Source organism: Phoca vitulina, unplaced genomic scaffold, assembly GCF_004348235.1.
Source record: "Phoca vitulina isolate PV1807 unplaced genomic scaffold, GSC_HSeal_1.0 scaffold32, whole genome shotgun sequence".
Taxonomy (NCBI): Eukaryota; Metazoa; Chordata; class Mammalia; order Carnivora; family Phocidae; genus Phoca; species Phoca vitulina.
Genome location: NW_022589735.1, coordinates 7,373,710 through 7,388,721, shown reverse-complemented (window position 1 = coordinate 7,388,721; position 15,012 = coordinate 7,373,710). Strand labels below are relative to the sequence as shown.

The window sequence follows — 15,012 nt, the reverse complement described above, 5'->3', positions numbered from 1 at the left end:
TAAACAAAAAATTTTTTTTTTTTAAAGATTTTATTTATTTGACAGAGAGAGACACAGCGAGAAAGGGAACACAAGCAGGGGGAGTGGGAGAGGAAGAAGCAGGCTTCCCGCTGAGCAGGGAGCCCGACGCAGGGCTCGATCCCAGGACCCTGGGACCATGACCCGAGCCGAAGGCAGACGCTTAACAACTGAGCCACCCAGGCGCCCCCAAAATATTTTTTTTAAAAAGGCTATATACGGTATGATTCCATTTATATGAAATGTCCAGAAGAGGTAAATCAATAGAGGGCAAAAGTGGATCAACAGTAGCCAAACTATGGGAAAAGCCCAGTTTCCATCGACTGATGAATGGATAAAGATGGTGTGTGTGTGTGTGTAATGGAATATTACTCAGCCATCAAAAAGAATGAAATCTTGCCATTTGCAATGATGTGGTTGGAGCTAGAGTGTATTATGCTAAGCAAAGTAAGTCAGTCAGAGAAAGAAAAATACCATACAATTTTACTCATATGTGGAATTTAGGAAACAAAACAGATGAACATAAGGGAAGGGAAAAAAAGAGGGAAGCAACTCATAAGAGACTCTTAACTACAGAGAACAAACTGAGGGTTGATGGAGGGGCTGGGAGTGGGGAGTGGACCAGATGGGTGATGGGCATTGAGGAAGGCACTCGTTGTGATGAGCACCGCGTGCTGTAAGTGATGAATCACTAAGCTGTACTCCTGGAACCATATTACACTATATGTTAATTGTAATTTAAATAAAAATTTGGAGGAAAAACAACACAGGTAAAAAGTAGAATACTGGTTGCCAGGGGCTGGGGGGCTGGAGCAATAGGGAGCGACTCCTAATGAACACAGGGCTTCTTTTAGGAGAGAGGAAAATGTTCTCATAGTAGATAGTGGTAACAGTTGTGTAACTCTGTGCATATACTAAAAACTACTGAATTGTATACTTGAGAAAGATGAATTTGATAGTATATGAGTATACTTACAGTATGTGTCTTAATAAAGCTGTTATTTTTTTTAATTAAAAGGGTAAACAAAAACAGTGGCAAGTTGTTGAAACTTGCCTTTTGAAGCCATGCTCTCTGCAAGAATATGCATCTAGTAACAGTGAATGAGCACTCGCGTTTCATCCTCGCTTACACGTATGTGACAAAAATTAATACTAGTACTAAAATTATACCAAAACATGTAACATCTTTTTAACCCTTTCAAAATAAGGGAACAAATCAAAAGCTTAAAGTCTCACCCTGACCACAGCCAGTTTCACCCTGCCCACATAAAATACCAGCATGCCAAGGGCAGCAAGTAACTAAGAGAGTCATGGAGCCTTCTAAGGCCGTGCTGAAAACTTTAGTTTCCTTTCTTCTTTGATTGAGACTCATTTGCATTCAATGGCTAATGTGAGCTGTAGTCTGCCACAGGATATGAGTTGTGGGTTTTATTTGTGTACGAGGCCAGGATGGTAAGAGGAAAGATTGTTGGGAAGAAAGATTTAGAAGGGGCCATCGGAAGGACAGGTGGGCTCCAGGCAGGCCTGTCATAAACTTAGTTTCGATGGTTAAGATGCAACTAACATTTCTATTTACTTCCGGACGGGTGGTTCTGGGCTCTGCATGGAAACACCCAATAATGAGCCCTTGAGTTTACCCTGAGAGCGAGAGCATATGAGCTGAGGACACACATAAAAAGAATAAGTGAAGAAACGGGGATTAAGTGAAAGGTGAGACAGTTGTCATTTAAGCTCATTCACTTAGGAAACTGAGCAGCAGCCAACGCTTCAGGGGGAAGGGGACAGACGTGCCTCTGCCTGACCCGAGCGACACACGACAGACAGAGTCTCAACCGCTCCCTCCCGGCCATCAGCCATCTACACCCTTTTGCCGATGAATGTATTGTATCTCCGGCATTAGTAGCTAAGAAAACACTTACTGAATAAATGAACGAAAGAAAACATATTTCACTCAAATCTATGGTTGAATGTCTTTTATTGAAGCATGAGGGGGAGGGGCTCCTGTTGCTACTGGCTGGTCCACGCCAGTGGCCCGCCCCCACATGTCATCTCGGGGGGCCTGTCAGGGTGCCCAAGTCACCTGAGAGTGGGCCACTGCAGCGCAGAGGGCAGCACGCACCGCTCTCCCGCAGCGCAGCGCACCCCGGTCTAACAGCGCGCAGGCGGGCCCCTCAGCTCCTACCGGCTTCCACGGAGAGCAAAGCACGCACGTGCTCTGCTCCCGGAGCTGATTCCTTGGTTCAATTCCTCAGCTCCAGCTGGAGTTCCAGGGCGCTGGGCTCCTGTGGCTCAGGACCGAGCGAGCCTCCGCAGCCCAGGTGTGCACGCCACCTGTTGTCCCAGCCCCCGGCTAGCTAGCCCTTCACCACCTTCCACAAGTTCTTTCTCTGAAACACAAACGACGTGAAGGACCCACTTGAAATCCCTCTGTGGCTTCCCACTCCCCGCTGGCCTATCGCTTTCCTTTTCAGGCTCATCGGTGCAGATGGCCTTCTGCCCTACGTCCAGCATCCTACCCGTGCCCCCGGCAGCCAGATTCGTATTACTCCTGCTGCCGGGGATGCTTTACCCGACTTTTGCGACATCTTCAAAAGCACTTTCCCTGGGAAGAAAGAAGCCTCAGGTAGGTATGTGCTAGATACCATCTCAGCTGCTCGGGAAGAACACCGGGACTGGCCGCTCACCATTCCCACTCCTGAATGACAGCCCCCGACATGCTGAGCTGCCGTTCTCATTTCCAGGGTCACCTCTCCCTCCTGGGGGAGGCTGGAGCATCGCAAAGACCTTCCACCCAGTACCGCGTGGGCACACAGTAAATACAGAAGACACCAGTGACGGAGTGGCACAGTTCGTGATGGAGTAGAAATCAAGGCCAACATCATATTTCTGTAATGACTCTGGTACTTTTAGGTTGGGTTAGGCAATATCCTCTCACTGAGATTAGCATCAACTCCGAGAAATATTTTATGCAGTTGAAAAGTCCCAGTTAAATTCCTTTGTACCACTGGAGAAATAAAGCCTTTGATTAAAAACTAAAATTTCCCCAGCCCTCTGAAAAGGGGTGGGGGAGGGGAGCAGGTGTGGAAGAACGTGTGATCTGTCATATTCTTTAGTCAGAGCCATAAACGTGTTTGGGTAAGACAAAAAGTGATGTTCTGATAACGTTGATAAAAGTAACTTGAAGATTGGGTCACAGGAAGCCCAAGATAAATGCTGAGAGGAAACAGGTTCTTTTTGAAGTAGCCTCTTCATAATCATTTTCCCACACATTTGTTCAACTTCCGAAGGAGGACTGAAGACCTGATTTGTTTTGCAAATGAAACAGCCTAAGAATGAGACATTCAGCTACTGTTGTAACAAATGTGTTTAGAGGCTCCTCCAACTCACTTGAAGTTTAGGCTGTGGCTTCAGGACTGCTCTGGCAAGCCCTGGCTAACTGTGGTCCCCTAGGCTGGTCCTCGGCTATGTTTTTTGCTTTGTTTTGTTTTTTGTACTTGGCTTTTTAAAAGAGATTTCTGGAGGGTCTTCCTTAGGACAGACAATGTCCTCAGCAGCATCCTGACAACATGGGCGGGCGGCAGCAGGTGCATCTTAGTGGTATGGCTTTGGTGAAAGCGTCGCAGCTCCAAAACTCAACTGGGGAAGATGGGCAGAGGATGCAAAGGCAGCACTATTTATTCTCTTGCTTAGGCCATGGCAGGTCTTTCATCTTGTTTTCGTGTTCCACACACTGTAGGAGTGTGACCTAAGTTAGCAGTTGGGAAAAGGAAGAGAGCGAGCCCAGCAAGGGCCAGAGGAGTCTCCTTTGCAAAAAAGCAAGTTTAAGTCCTCTGAGACTTGCTGACGAATCAAAACTTCTCATTGCCTGCCGTGACTTTCGTAAGGCCACCCAGTGCAAAGCCTGCTAATTAATAAACGTGTTACAAGAATACATGATTAACAAGAATTCAAGCAATGTTTTGTCTTGCAGATTAAGCTCATTAAAAATTTTTAAAAGAGATCATGGTACCTTAGCGCTAAGAAATGTCTCCTTTTACCTTTTAGTCAGATACATTTTACATATGCACCTCTTTAAGATTCTGTTCTCAAATACCAAGTGAAAAACGATAACAAAATTTGGATAAAAATATTTTTGGTAAAAATAAGTTTGTTTGTTTTTAAGAGAGAAAGAGTGCAGGGTGGGGGCGGGGCAGAGGAGAAGGAAAGAGAATTTTAAGCAGGCTCCACGCCCAGCACAGAGCCCAATAGGGCTCAATCTCACGACCTTGAGGTTATGACCTGAGCCAAAATCAAGAGTGGGACACTTAATTGAATGAGCTACCCAGGAGCCCCCCGCCAAATGTTATCAATTAGAAGCACATTTTACCTTTTTATTTTTTAAAGATTTTATTTGTTTGAGAGACAGAGCACTAGAGAGAGACAGAGAGAGAGAGCAAGCATGAGTGGAGGGCAGAGGGAGAGGGAGAAGCAGATTCCCCACTGATCCAGGACCCCAGGATCACGACCTGAGCTGAAGGCAGACGCTTAACCAACTGACCCACCCAGGTGCCCAGAAGCACATTTTTTTTTTTTTTTAAGATTTTATTTATTTTTCAACAGAGAGAGAGAGACAGCGAGCGAGGGAACACAAGCAGGGGGAGTGGGAGAGGGAGAAGCAGGCTTCCCGCTGAGCAGGGAGCCCGATGTGGGACTCGATCCCAGGACCCTGGGATCATGACCTGAGCTGAAGGCAGATGCTTAACGACTGAGCCACCCAGGCGCCCCCAGAAGCACATTTTAAAACCTTTCTCCCAGGTTTATGTTTCATGATGATTTCTGTTTCAAGACTCACAACATGAAATATTTTGGGTGTAAAATGACACTGGGCTCTCTCAGCTATACAAAATTGAGATGCCAAGCACAAAGAGCATACCTACTAATATCAGGATGGACGTAAACACAAGACAGTTCGGGAAAGAAGCAGACCACCACTATAGGTATTAGGTAAAGATTTTTATTTCTAACTTACCCATGCTGCATGTATACATACAATATCAATATATACAACTTGAACAAATACAATTTATACATAAAATACAATGAAGGTGTGGCTTTTGAAATTAATGCAACAAACTCATTATAAGATATGCAATTTTGGCCAGTATACAGTATTGTAGTAATCCTACTGAAGTTATTAATGATTTAAATTAATCAAACTACAGTATAAGTTCAAAGGCACTAGGAAGAGCTATGTTTTCTTCTAGCATTTTAAGAACAAAGAATCACTAAAAAGGAAAACAAATGTATACATTAAGAAATTGGGCAGACACTGGCGTGCTTAAATGTAAACTCTACCCATTCCTTAATTCAGAGCCCTGTAGGAAAGAGGGACTTCCCTTAATATAAGAGTTAAGGGGAAAGGTATTTTTAAAAGACTGAAAACAACAACCCAAAATCCATAATCATAACTTTTAAAAAAACATGTTACAGACGAAGTAGTACTGACCCCCTCCCCCAAAGTAACCTTAAATTTCTTGCTGCAAAAAAGGTCCCCTTCCCCCAGAAAAAAAGAGGACATACCTTGTCAAATGGACTCTACTTGCCAGATAAACACAAAGATGCAAGCCACCCCCCTATACCTTGGTTAAGCTTATATTTTACAAGAGTCTAAACAAAAATGGGGGGTACTACTATATTTTAATATCTTAATTATTAGTATATATAATTGAGATTTTAAAACAGGGTTTATTAAAGAACATACATTCTACCAAGGTATCTTTTAATAAATAAACATTACTTTTTTAAATTAAAGAGAAAATACTCGACAACCTATTTATATGTGACACTCATTTTAAGATTTTTTTTTTTTTTTAATTTGACATAGAGAGACACAGCGAGAGAGGGAACACAAGCCGGGGGAGTGGGAGAGAGAGAAGCAGGCTTCCTGCTGAGCAGGGAGCCCGATGTGGGGCTCGATCCCAGGACCCTGGGATCATGACCTGAGCCGAAGGCAGACGCTTAACGACTGAGCCACCCAGGCGCCCCTGTGACACTCATTTTAAATTTGCCTATTTATTTCAAATAATGAGGTTTCTTCATCTATATCCTTTCACGAAATTAACACTGAAGTTACAAAATATTTCATTTTATGGACAAAGACACAGTACACGTGAAGAAACCACAGAATTGCTATGATTAAAGCTAAATGAGTAACTCTAAAGTCAGTATCCATGTTTTCATATGGATATTCAAGCCTGGCTTGAACATCTTATTTTGGTATTTCATAAAATGAATATCTAATGTACATCTGGTATAATCAGTTCTAATGTAAATGCTTTAAAAAAAATAATAACTACTAAAGTGGCCTGTTTTGTAAATTCCTCATTGTTTTGACTTTTTACAGATTTCTTTTTGTTACTGCAGCGGAAGTGGAATAGAAAAATAAATCTAACATACTGGCTTAAATGTCCTATGTTTTAAATAAGCTTAATGCTAAAGTTATTCCTTTCCCACAGCAAAGGGAATACAGTCAACGATATTTTAAGAGTGCTGCCTGGTGACAGATGGGGAGCTACACTTGTGGTGAGCACAGCGTAACAGAGCAGGTGAATCATGTTTTCCACCTGAAACTAATGGAACACGGTGTCAACTCTACTCAAAAATAAAATAAAATAAATAAAAAATAGAGTTATTCCTTTCCTATTAACTGGATGGTTAAAGGCTAGAGATAAGGACTTTTAAAAAGAAGTCTGCATCTGTTTTTTTCTACTGGTAAAATGAAGATATTTCTAGAGCAAATACTAACAGTTAAATGTGCATCTACAATTGCCAAGATATTCTGTGCACACCAAGCTTTTACAAGACACAAATTTACCTCTAGTCTTCACAGTACCTAAACAATGCCCCACAGAAGTCATAAACTTCTAACTATCTTACACATTACAAAGAAAATGCTGCCAGTTAAATGCAATTCTTATTAACTAGAAAATATTCACTATACACAGGACATTTAGTACACCACCTTTGGAATGTACTTTAAATTTAGGGACACATTTTTACCACCACCTCACAAGTCCGCCACCTTCGCTCACCCCCACTCCATATACAGCTTTGTAACTACAAACCAATATTTAACCAAACTTATTAAAATACTGTTCACTTAGTAAATACTTATTTATGAAGTCTCAAACTTGCAACCAATGGACTTCAGGGCTGATTACATAATTTTAAAATCATAAAAGATAAAATATTAAGTGGTTTAGGAGTAGCTTGACTTACAAAAAATTTAAAATTTTGTAAGCAGCCAACATAAGAACAATTCTACTACAACTTATTTACTATAAAATAAAATTTCTTATTTTTAGAGGAATATGGTCTAACTGGGAGTTGTCAATAAAAGGAATTAAGGGAAAAATATTTTCTTTTTATAAAATATGAATAAAAGCAAAACAAAGTGTTTTAAAGCCAAAGAATTAAAAGACACATATTTCCTGCTTTGGTTGCATTTTGTGGAGAATGGAGACCTTTCTCAGTTGGGAGATATAGAGCAATTTCCATCACAATTAGAACTCAGACATAGGAAAGCAATCATCCATTAGTCACACTTCAAAGTGAATTTTAGAAAATATACACATATGGGCAAAGATCAGTGACCAATATTAGCTTCTTAATTTTCTGCAACTGTGACTCCTTTCTATCTACATACAAATTCAATGCTTCAAGAGAACACAAAACCAGAACAAAAATAGTGCATTTGACTTGAAGTGGCAGAAATGGTCGAGAGGTCCAGAAGAAACATATTTCCAACTTTTGTATTTTAAACATGTATACTTCTAAAGACTGTTGAATTATAAAATTTTCTAAAGATCAGTAACATGAGTTATCTTATACTTAAAACACAATGTTAGTATAAAAATTAGAACATTTTTAAACAGGCCACGCGGGTGTTAGGATCGAATAATGTCTTAGACATGTAGCCCACACATTCATATATGACAGCACAACACAGGACAATGAGATCTGCTACTTTCTGTGTGCAAAACAGGACTTACATTTTTCTTCTATTTTGACTATCTAGTTACCTAATCATTACAGCAGTTGAATAAATCACTAGCAGATTTACGTATATATTTAAACTGCAACTCTCTATAGTATGAGCTGCTCCCCCAACTTCCCTTCACAGTATAAACTGGAGCGTAATATGACAATTTGAAGAATTACCAGTTGTACAATTTTAATATGACATTAATATTTATATTGACTAAGACTTATTAGGCAATTCATTAGTTCCAGTCTTACTCCACGACTTACAGCTTCCATTATTTGAAATTACAGAATAGTCTTCAGTGTTTTAAGTAAAGATTTTGTCCAGGCATGAGAATATCACTAATTTTTATTGTGACTTTAAGTCTGTAACATTTACTGAAGTAAAGAGTCAAGTACAGTTTCAGGCTTTGCAGAACGCTTTCTGTTTGGAGGAGAGAAAAAGAAAACATGAATGCTTTCCTAGAAGACTGAATGCAAACACTTTACATTAGGAAGCAGGTAATACAGGGTGGCCATAAGGTCTAGAAACAGGCCAACGTTTGACAGGTCTATGTTAAGAGATCAATTAAAGCCCACCTTTTTAGGCCAGGGGAAGCTGCCTCAAGTAGGAGCGAGAGCGAGAGCACGGCACTCCACGCCCCCAACCAGAATGTAAGGGGTTGAGTGGATGAAAACTTCTAAAGCTGGACTAGATGGGCTAGGCCACGTGGGCTGCATGCTTGTCAGACCTGAACCCCTTGATTATCTGTTCTGGGGCATGCTGAAGGTACAAGCTCACTCAGTGAAAAAAGGAGACACAAATCATCTGAAGCAACACCTTACAGACAATGGACCACGGAAATGCTACACGAACGTACTGTGTTCACTGGAATTGTGCTTGGCACACTGACCTACGCATTTCTACTAAGGATATCCCATTGAACATTATCAGGTGAAGTAACGCAGTATCAATAAACCTTATGTTATCTATATTTACCTATGTTTATGGCCATCTATGATTTTCATAATACAGAAGGCGAATTTTGGTACACAGAGAATGGTAAGTGTGGCTCATCTAATGTAGGCTCAAATGAACTTTTTTTATGTTAAACCACAAAATAAATATTTTTAAGTGAGTATTCTGAAAACTGTAACCACATACCTTATCAAATTGTTTGTTTTAGGTCCTTATGGTTAAAAAAAAAAAAAGTGACAAAAACTGTGAGATGTCATGTAAATAATCTGGATTTTGGCTCCTCCTTTGAAACGAGAAGATCCAGCAGCAATGGTCCCTTTATTCCCCAAACTAACTAGGAACAGGGGTAGTAGCCACTTACTCCAGACAGACCACTCTCCACTTTGCCCCAGTCCCAGCCACTGTTTATTTTTCTCCTACACTGAGGCCAACTGCCTTACCGCTTATCATCACCCTTCACTATAATTTTTCTTATCAACTGCAGAGTTAAGAGGAAAATATCTCTATTAAAAAATGGAAAAACAAAAGATCTAATGGGATTTCTGTTTCTTTGACTTCTTCATTCACTAAATATTATGCACATGGCTTCTGTTGACGTACGAAAAGTTTTTAACAACTGGCATCTAAATGCTAAAAAAGGTAAAAAACTCGTACACTTTTAAAATGCTATTGATTCCTCCTGAGTTCAACTATACGAAATTTATAAATGTTAGGCTATATCTATGATATTATGTAACACAAAAATATTAAAACCATACCAACTTTATCTTACATGTAACTCAGAAGTCTCTATACTCAAAGTAGGGAGAAAAATAAGCTTATTATTTCCTATCATTTCAGGAGCCCCAAGTATTACAATCGGTTTAAATAAGCAGAGTAGTACTTGATGTAGGGAAGGGAGAGAAGAAATAAGCTCCATCCCGATTTCCCTGGGCTTGTTATGATACATATAGACTACTCAACAGTCAAAACCAGTACTCAAAGGAGAGGGAAAGATGGTCAGACAAGTTTTCTTTAACTGGTGACTGAGAAGGTCAAGGTTCTTGGGGCAAAGTTTATGATAGAAAAGCAAGGCAGCAAATACAAGACCTTGGGAGTCGACCAGGCAAATGAATCAGCATCTCACTAGAAGAATTATTATTAAGAATTAAGGGATTAAGATAACAGATGACTTCTAATACATTTGGATAGAACAAAGTAAATTAAAAATAAACTCTGTTACTGAGGAGGGCTAAAGAGGCTGGAAGACTTAATTCTTTAGTTTTCACTTACTCAAATCATAACTACATAAGGATTAATATTTATTTAAATACATCTAAAATGCAGCTTTTTAATACAGCTAAAATACTTATTACAACTAAATCTCCTCTAAATGTGTCTAATTAGAATATCCTGCTGCCTTTATTTCCTAGTACTGAAAGGCAGTCCTTACCTTCGCCCTGTCTTAGGCCTTGCTTTCCCCTTCGAAGTCCGTGGCCTCTCTAATTTCATCAAGGACTGCCGGAGGCTCTCCTCAGTGTAGGCAAGATACACGTGGGAAAGGTCCACTTCAAAGGGCTAAGTAAAGGGAACAAACACAAGACACTCTTATAGAAAGGATTTAAACCAGATGTTGGGGGAAGATGTAAAAAACTGAATAAACTCCTAGAAAAAATCTGCAGAACACAAGACCAAAGAAATGTCTAAGGATATCTTCTTCTAATGCCATTTGTCTCAGATATATTCACCAAGGGGTGGTAAATAAGAAGCCCCAACACACTATAAATTCCTTTACAGGAAAGGGGGACTGCTGCTGTTTTCCCTGCAACTGCTGCTCTTGCTGACCCAAGTCTAGGTCTAGTTCGCAGAAGTACAGACCCATTCTGGTCTCTAACTATCCCCCCACAGTCTGGAGAGGGGGCAAAGAGTGCTCTGAAGAAGCCGCCATGCCCCTCGTGTCGTACAAAGCATAAGCCTGCCCTCATGACTGAGAACAGAAAGGTCCTCTATCACCCCTCCTGGGGCTTCTCTTCCCAAGAGATCCACCTATTTTTCAGCAGAGCTGATTAATTTATATCATATTGATAACAGAATTTAGTAACCCAATTCCTAATAAAGGAACTGTAGTTATAAAAAAAAAAAAAAAAAAAGCACTCTTACATCTTTCTCTTTTTTATCAGGAGCTGGAGTCTGCTTCCTCATGTTATTTCCTGTGTAGGCAACACATTTCTCAAAAAAGGAAAAAAAGGGGAGGGAGGAAAAATGTCTTAATTAGCAATTAGTACTATAAATGAGGCAAATTACTATGAGATATACTGATGTTACACTCATAAAACATGCTCAAAATTTGAATGCTGAAAAAAAAAAGGATTTACAGATCATACAGTCCTATGAAGTCCCAAACTACACCATTTCCCCTGAAACGTCTGTGTGTTATGATATAGTTAATTAGGAAAACATCTTATCCACCCTAGTGCATTCTCATCTGATTCATTCTCTGGACCATCTTTCTCCCCTCACAGCCAGCACAGATCCAGTCTATAGGAAACACTCCATAAGTATTTCATGGAAGGATGAAGATAATACTCACTAGCTGCCATTCTCCTATGTCTTCATTCCAATGGACATAGTTTTCAATCATTTCCTTTTAAGAATCAAAGATGGTCTACTTTTAATATTTAATAACATTTGAAATACTGGAAAATATTCACAAAACTAAAACCTTAACATATTAAGTAAAAAAAAGATGCCTCGAAACATTATATACTGCATTATAACTTTTTTATATATTTAAAAATACAGACTTTGAAAGAATACATGTAAATGCAAGTAAACTATATTCTTCCATAAAAAGCAAGGAAAGAACATGAAAAACATGGGATTCAGGATGATGGTTACCTTGAGTTGGAAGAGGCAAAGGGATGGAAGAGGGAAGAGGAAAACCATTTGGTTAGAAGTAGGTTACTGTTGTGGTATTAGCTTTTGTTATTGATGACAAGTTCACTACAAAATAACCAAAACAAACAAACAAACAAAACTAACCAACTAAATAAAGGCAGGTCATCCAAAGACCAATAAGAAGAATGTACCATGAACCAATAATTAATTCTGTGCTCCTGAGGTCCAAAGGAAAAAAATATTAAGGCTTATTTTCAGAAAAAAATCTTTATATACTCACATTTTTTGAAAAATCAGTATGTTAAGGTTTACTAAAATGTACTAGAAAAGTAGAAATTTTGAATAAAGAAAAAGAAAGGCTGAGATTTTAAAGTTATACTAGAATTAAGAATCAGCATCCACCTGGAGATGGATAGCAGGGATGACTGCAACATGCTGTGAATGTACTTAATGTCACTGAACTGTATTCTTTTTTTTTTTTTCTTTCAAAATTTATTTATTTTGGAGAGAGAGAGGGAGAGAGAGAAAGAGAAAGGAGGGAAGGGCAGAGGGAGAAAGAGAGTATCAAGCAGACTCCCCTCTGAGCACAGAGCTGGACGCAGGGCTCAAACTCACGTCTCTGAGATCATGCCTGAGCTGAAATCAAGAGTCGGACGCTTAACTGAGCCACACAGGCACCCCTGAACTGTATTCTTAAAAATAGTTTAAAAAGGTAAATTTCATGTTATGTTTATTTTATCATATACACCACACTACGCCATATATAGACACACACACACACAATTGGTATCCATAAGCAGGGAGAAAAATTAGCAAAGGAGTTCTGTTTATTCTATTTATAGGATTAATTATATTGAATGTATAACTAGGACCTATACCTTGATTCTGAATGCAATTATATAAATCTAGGTTCCTCCAAAGGGCTGAGAAATTCTTAGATACTTACATACTCATAGAATTATGTATTAAGAAAAGTTAACAGCTGAAGTGAAATGTGATGGCATTAGTTCAGGAAAATTTTACTGTCAATAACTGAAATGTAGATATTTACCATCAAATTATAATTTAATTCCTCATTTCTTCACCCCAGGCAGTGATATAATATCTAGAACAGAGAACTTCCCTCTTACCTGATAATCTTGAGGTATGAAGTTATCAATGATAAGCATCTGAAGCCGGAGCTCCCGGCTAAGCTGTCGAATATTCTCCAGTAGGCCTTCAATTTCCCTCTGGTGCTCCTGTTGGAGATCAGCCATCTACCAGAAAATCAATAAAAATATTAAGGGCAAACAAGATTTTAAATATAAAACAATTACAACTGATAAAGGCACTGGCCTAAGAAATCCTGTAAGAGCTTACTCAATTCCTTCAACAAACAATGGACAGAATGACACTATCCATCACTGTCTATTTCCATGTTATTAAGGTTGGAAATATACAATACAGCTTAATAGCTAAAATTTGAAATTGCACACAAAGGAGAAAATGTTATTTCTTTAAAATTGTAAGCATACATTAAGATCTCTTTAGGATTCTTAATCATACTTACTCAAAGAATTTTTTTTTTTTTTAATTCAGAGCTACCTTTATAGATAATTTCTAGGAGACCAACCTCTGATTTGGCAGCCATCAGCATAGTCCAAACTTTCTTTAATTTCTTGGTTTTTCCCTGTGCTTCCTCTTGCAAGCTGGTATATTTTTCTTCAATATCCAAGCGTTCTTGCTACAACAAAAATTGATAAACTTTAGAATAATTTTCTTCATTAAATCAAAAATTTAATTTTTTAACAAATGATAAAAATGTTTAGCAACTATTATCTTTCAAAGCAATTCACAGATCTGCTTTAAAATTTTATTAAGATTATAGATATAAGATAAATACCATATGATTTCACTTATATGTGCAATCTGAAAAACAAAACAAATGAACAAGCAGACAAACAAAAAGCAGAAACAGACCCATCACTACAGAAAACAAACTGATGGTTGGGCCTGGGGGGAGACAGGAAAATGGGTGAAGCGGAGTGGAGGTACAGGCCTTTGGTTATGGAATAAGTCATGGGGATGAAAGGTACAGCACAGGGAATATAGTCAATCGTACTGTAATAGGATTATACGGTGACAGATGACAGCTGCACTTGTGGTGAGCACAGAATAACATATAGAGAAGTTTAATCACTCTATGTTGTACATCTGAAACTAGTGTAACACTGTGTGTCCACTACACTTAATTAATTAAAGATGATAGATATAAAGCTTTTCACTAGAGGACTTAAATACTTAAGGCAAAGTGTCAACCAAAACCAGAAAGTCACATTACCTCTTTTTCCTCAAGTTCTCTGCGAAGTTGCTCTGCTCTTTTCCTCCGTTCTTCCAGTTCCATATTAGATTCTTCAAGAAGTTTCTCTTGTTCCTCAGCTTTTGCCAACAAATCAACACCACCCACAATTACCTTCTTCTCCAGTGCAGATAATTTCTCTAGCAAAGACTGATGTTCTTGTCTGTTGATTAAAAATGAGAATATCCATCAATTATCTACTATTCTACCAATATCATTTCCCAAAACTTTACAGGTATCTGGAGGCAAAATTTTAAAATTGGGATATAATTATGTAACACCTCTATCAAATTATATCACAGGGTAGTATAAATTAACTTATGATTTAATCTATAACATCCAAGTTCACTGATAATTTTTCCTCCTACATAGAGATGAAATAATAAAAACAGATGTAATTTTTGGATATAGAACACATACAACAAAACCCTCTATCCAAAAAAGCTATTCGAGAGACAAAAATCAAGCCTTTAACTACTATTCAATTTTCTTTCTTATATATCCTATGAAAAATACCAGAAATTTAAATCACGAATCCATCTCAATTAAGTAATACTCACTGGGCCTTAAGAAGATCTTTCTCCCGTTTCTCTAATTCAGCTCTAGCCTTGTTTCTTTCTTCTTCTTCCATATCAAGCTTTGTTTCAAGTGCTTTTCTCTCCTCATCAATTTTTGCTTGCATTTCAACCATCTTATCTGGGGATACTTTCTTTTTACCTATATGAGTCATTTAATTCCAACAATCACTTTGGAGCCAATTTTTCAGATTTGTGTAAATTATCTTCAATTATAAAAGATA

The 15,012-nt window shown here is 38.6% G+C and overlaps 1 protein-coding gene across 2 annotated transcripts in view; it reads right to left on the bottom strand.

The window, feature by feature from the left end:
- Positions 1-6,028: 6,028 nt before the first annotated feature.
- Positions 6,029-15,012, bottom strand: part of KIF3A (kinesin family member 3A) — a 51,308-nt gene continuing 42,324 nt past the window's right edge. For both annotated transcript variants that reach the window (XM_032425174.1, XM_032425173.1), the window contains 8 exons: positions 14,774-14,930; positions 14,196-14,376; positions 13,488-13,598; positions 13,006-13,131; positions 11,568-11,621; positions 11,138-11,206; positions 10,431-10,555; positions 6,029-8,464 (listed from right to left, as the gene is read on the bottom strand). In XM_032425174.1, the coding sequence (XP_032281065.1) occupies positions 8,416-8,464; positions 10,431-10,555; positions 11,138-11,206; positions 11,568-11,621; positions 13,006-13,131; positions 13,488-13,598; positions 14,196-14,376; positions 14,774-14,930 (872 nt within the window). In that variant the 3' untranslated portion in view covers positions 6,029-8,415. The remainder of the gene's footprint in view (positions 8,465-10,430; positions 10,556-11,137; positions 11,207-11,567; positions 11,622-13,005; positions 13,132-13,487; positions 13,599-14,195; positions 14,377-14,773; positions 14,931-15,012) is intronic.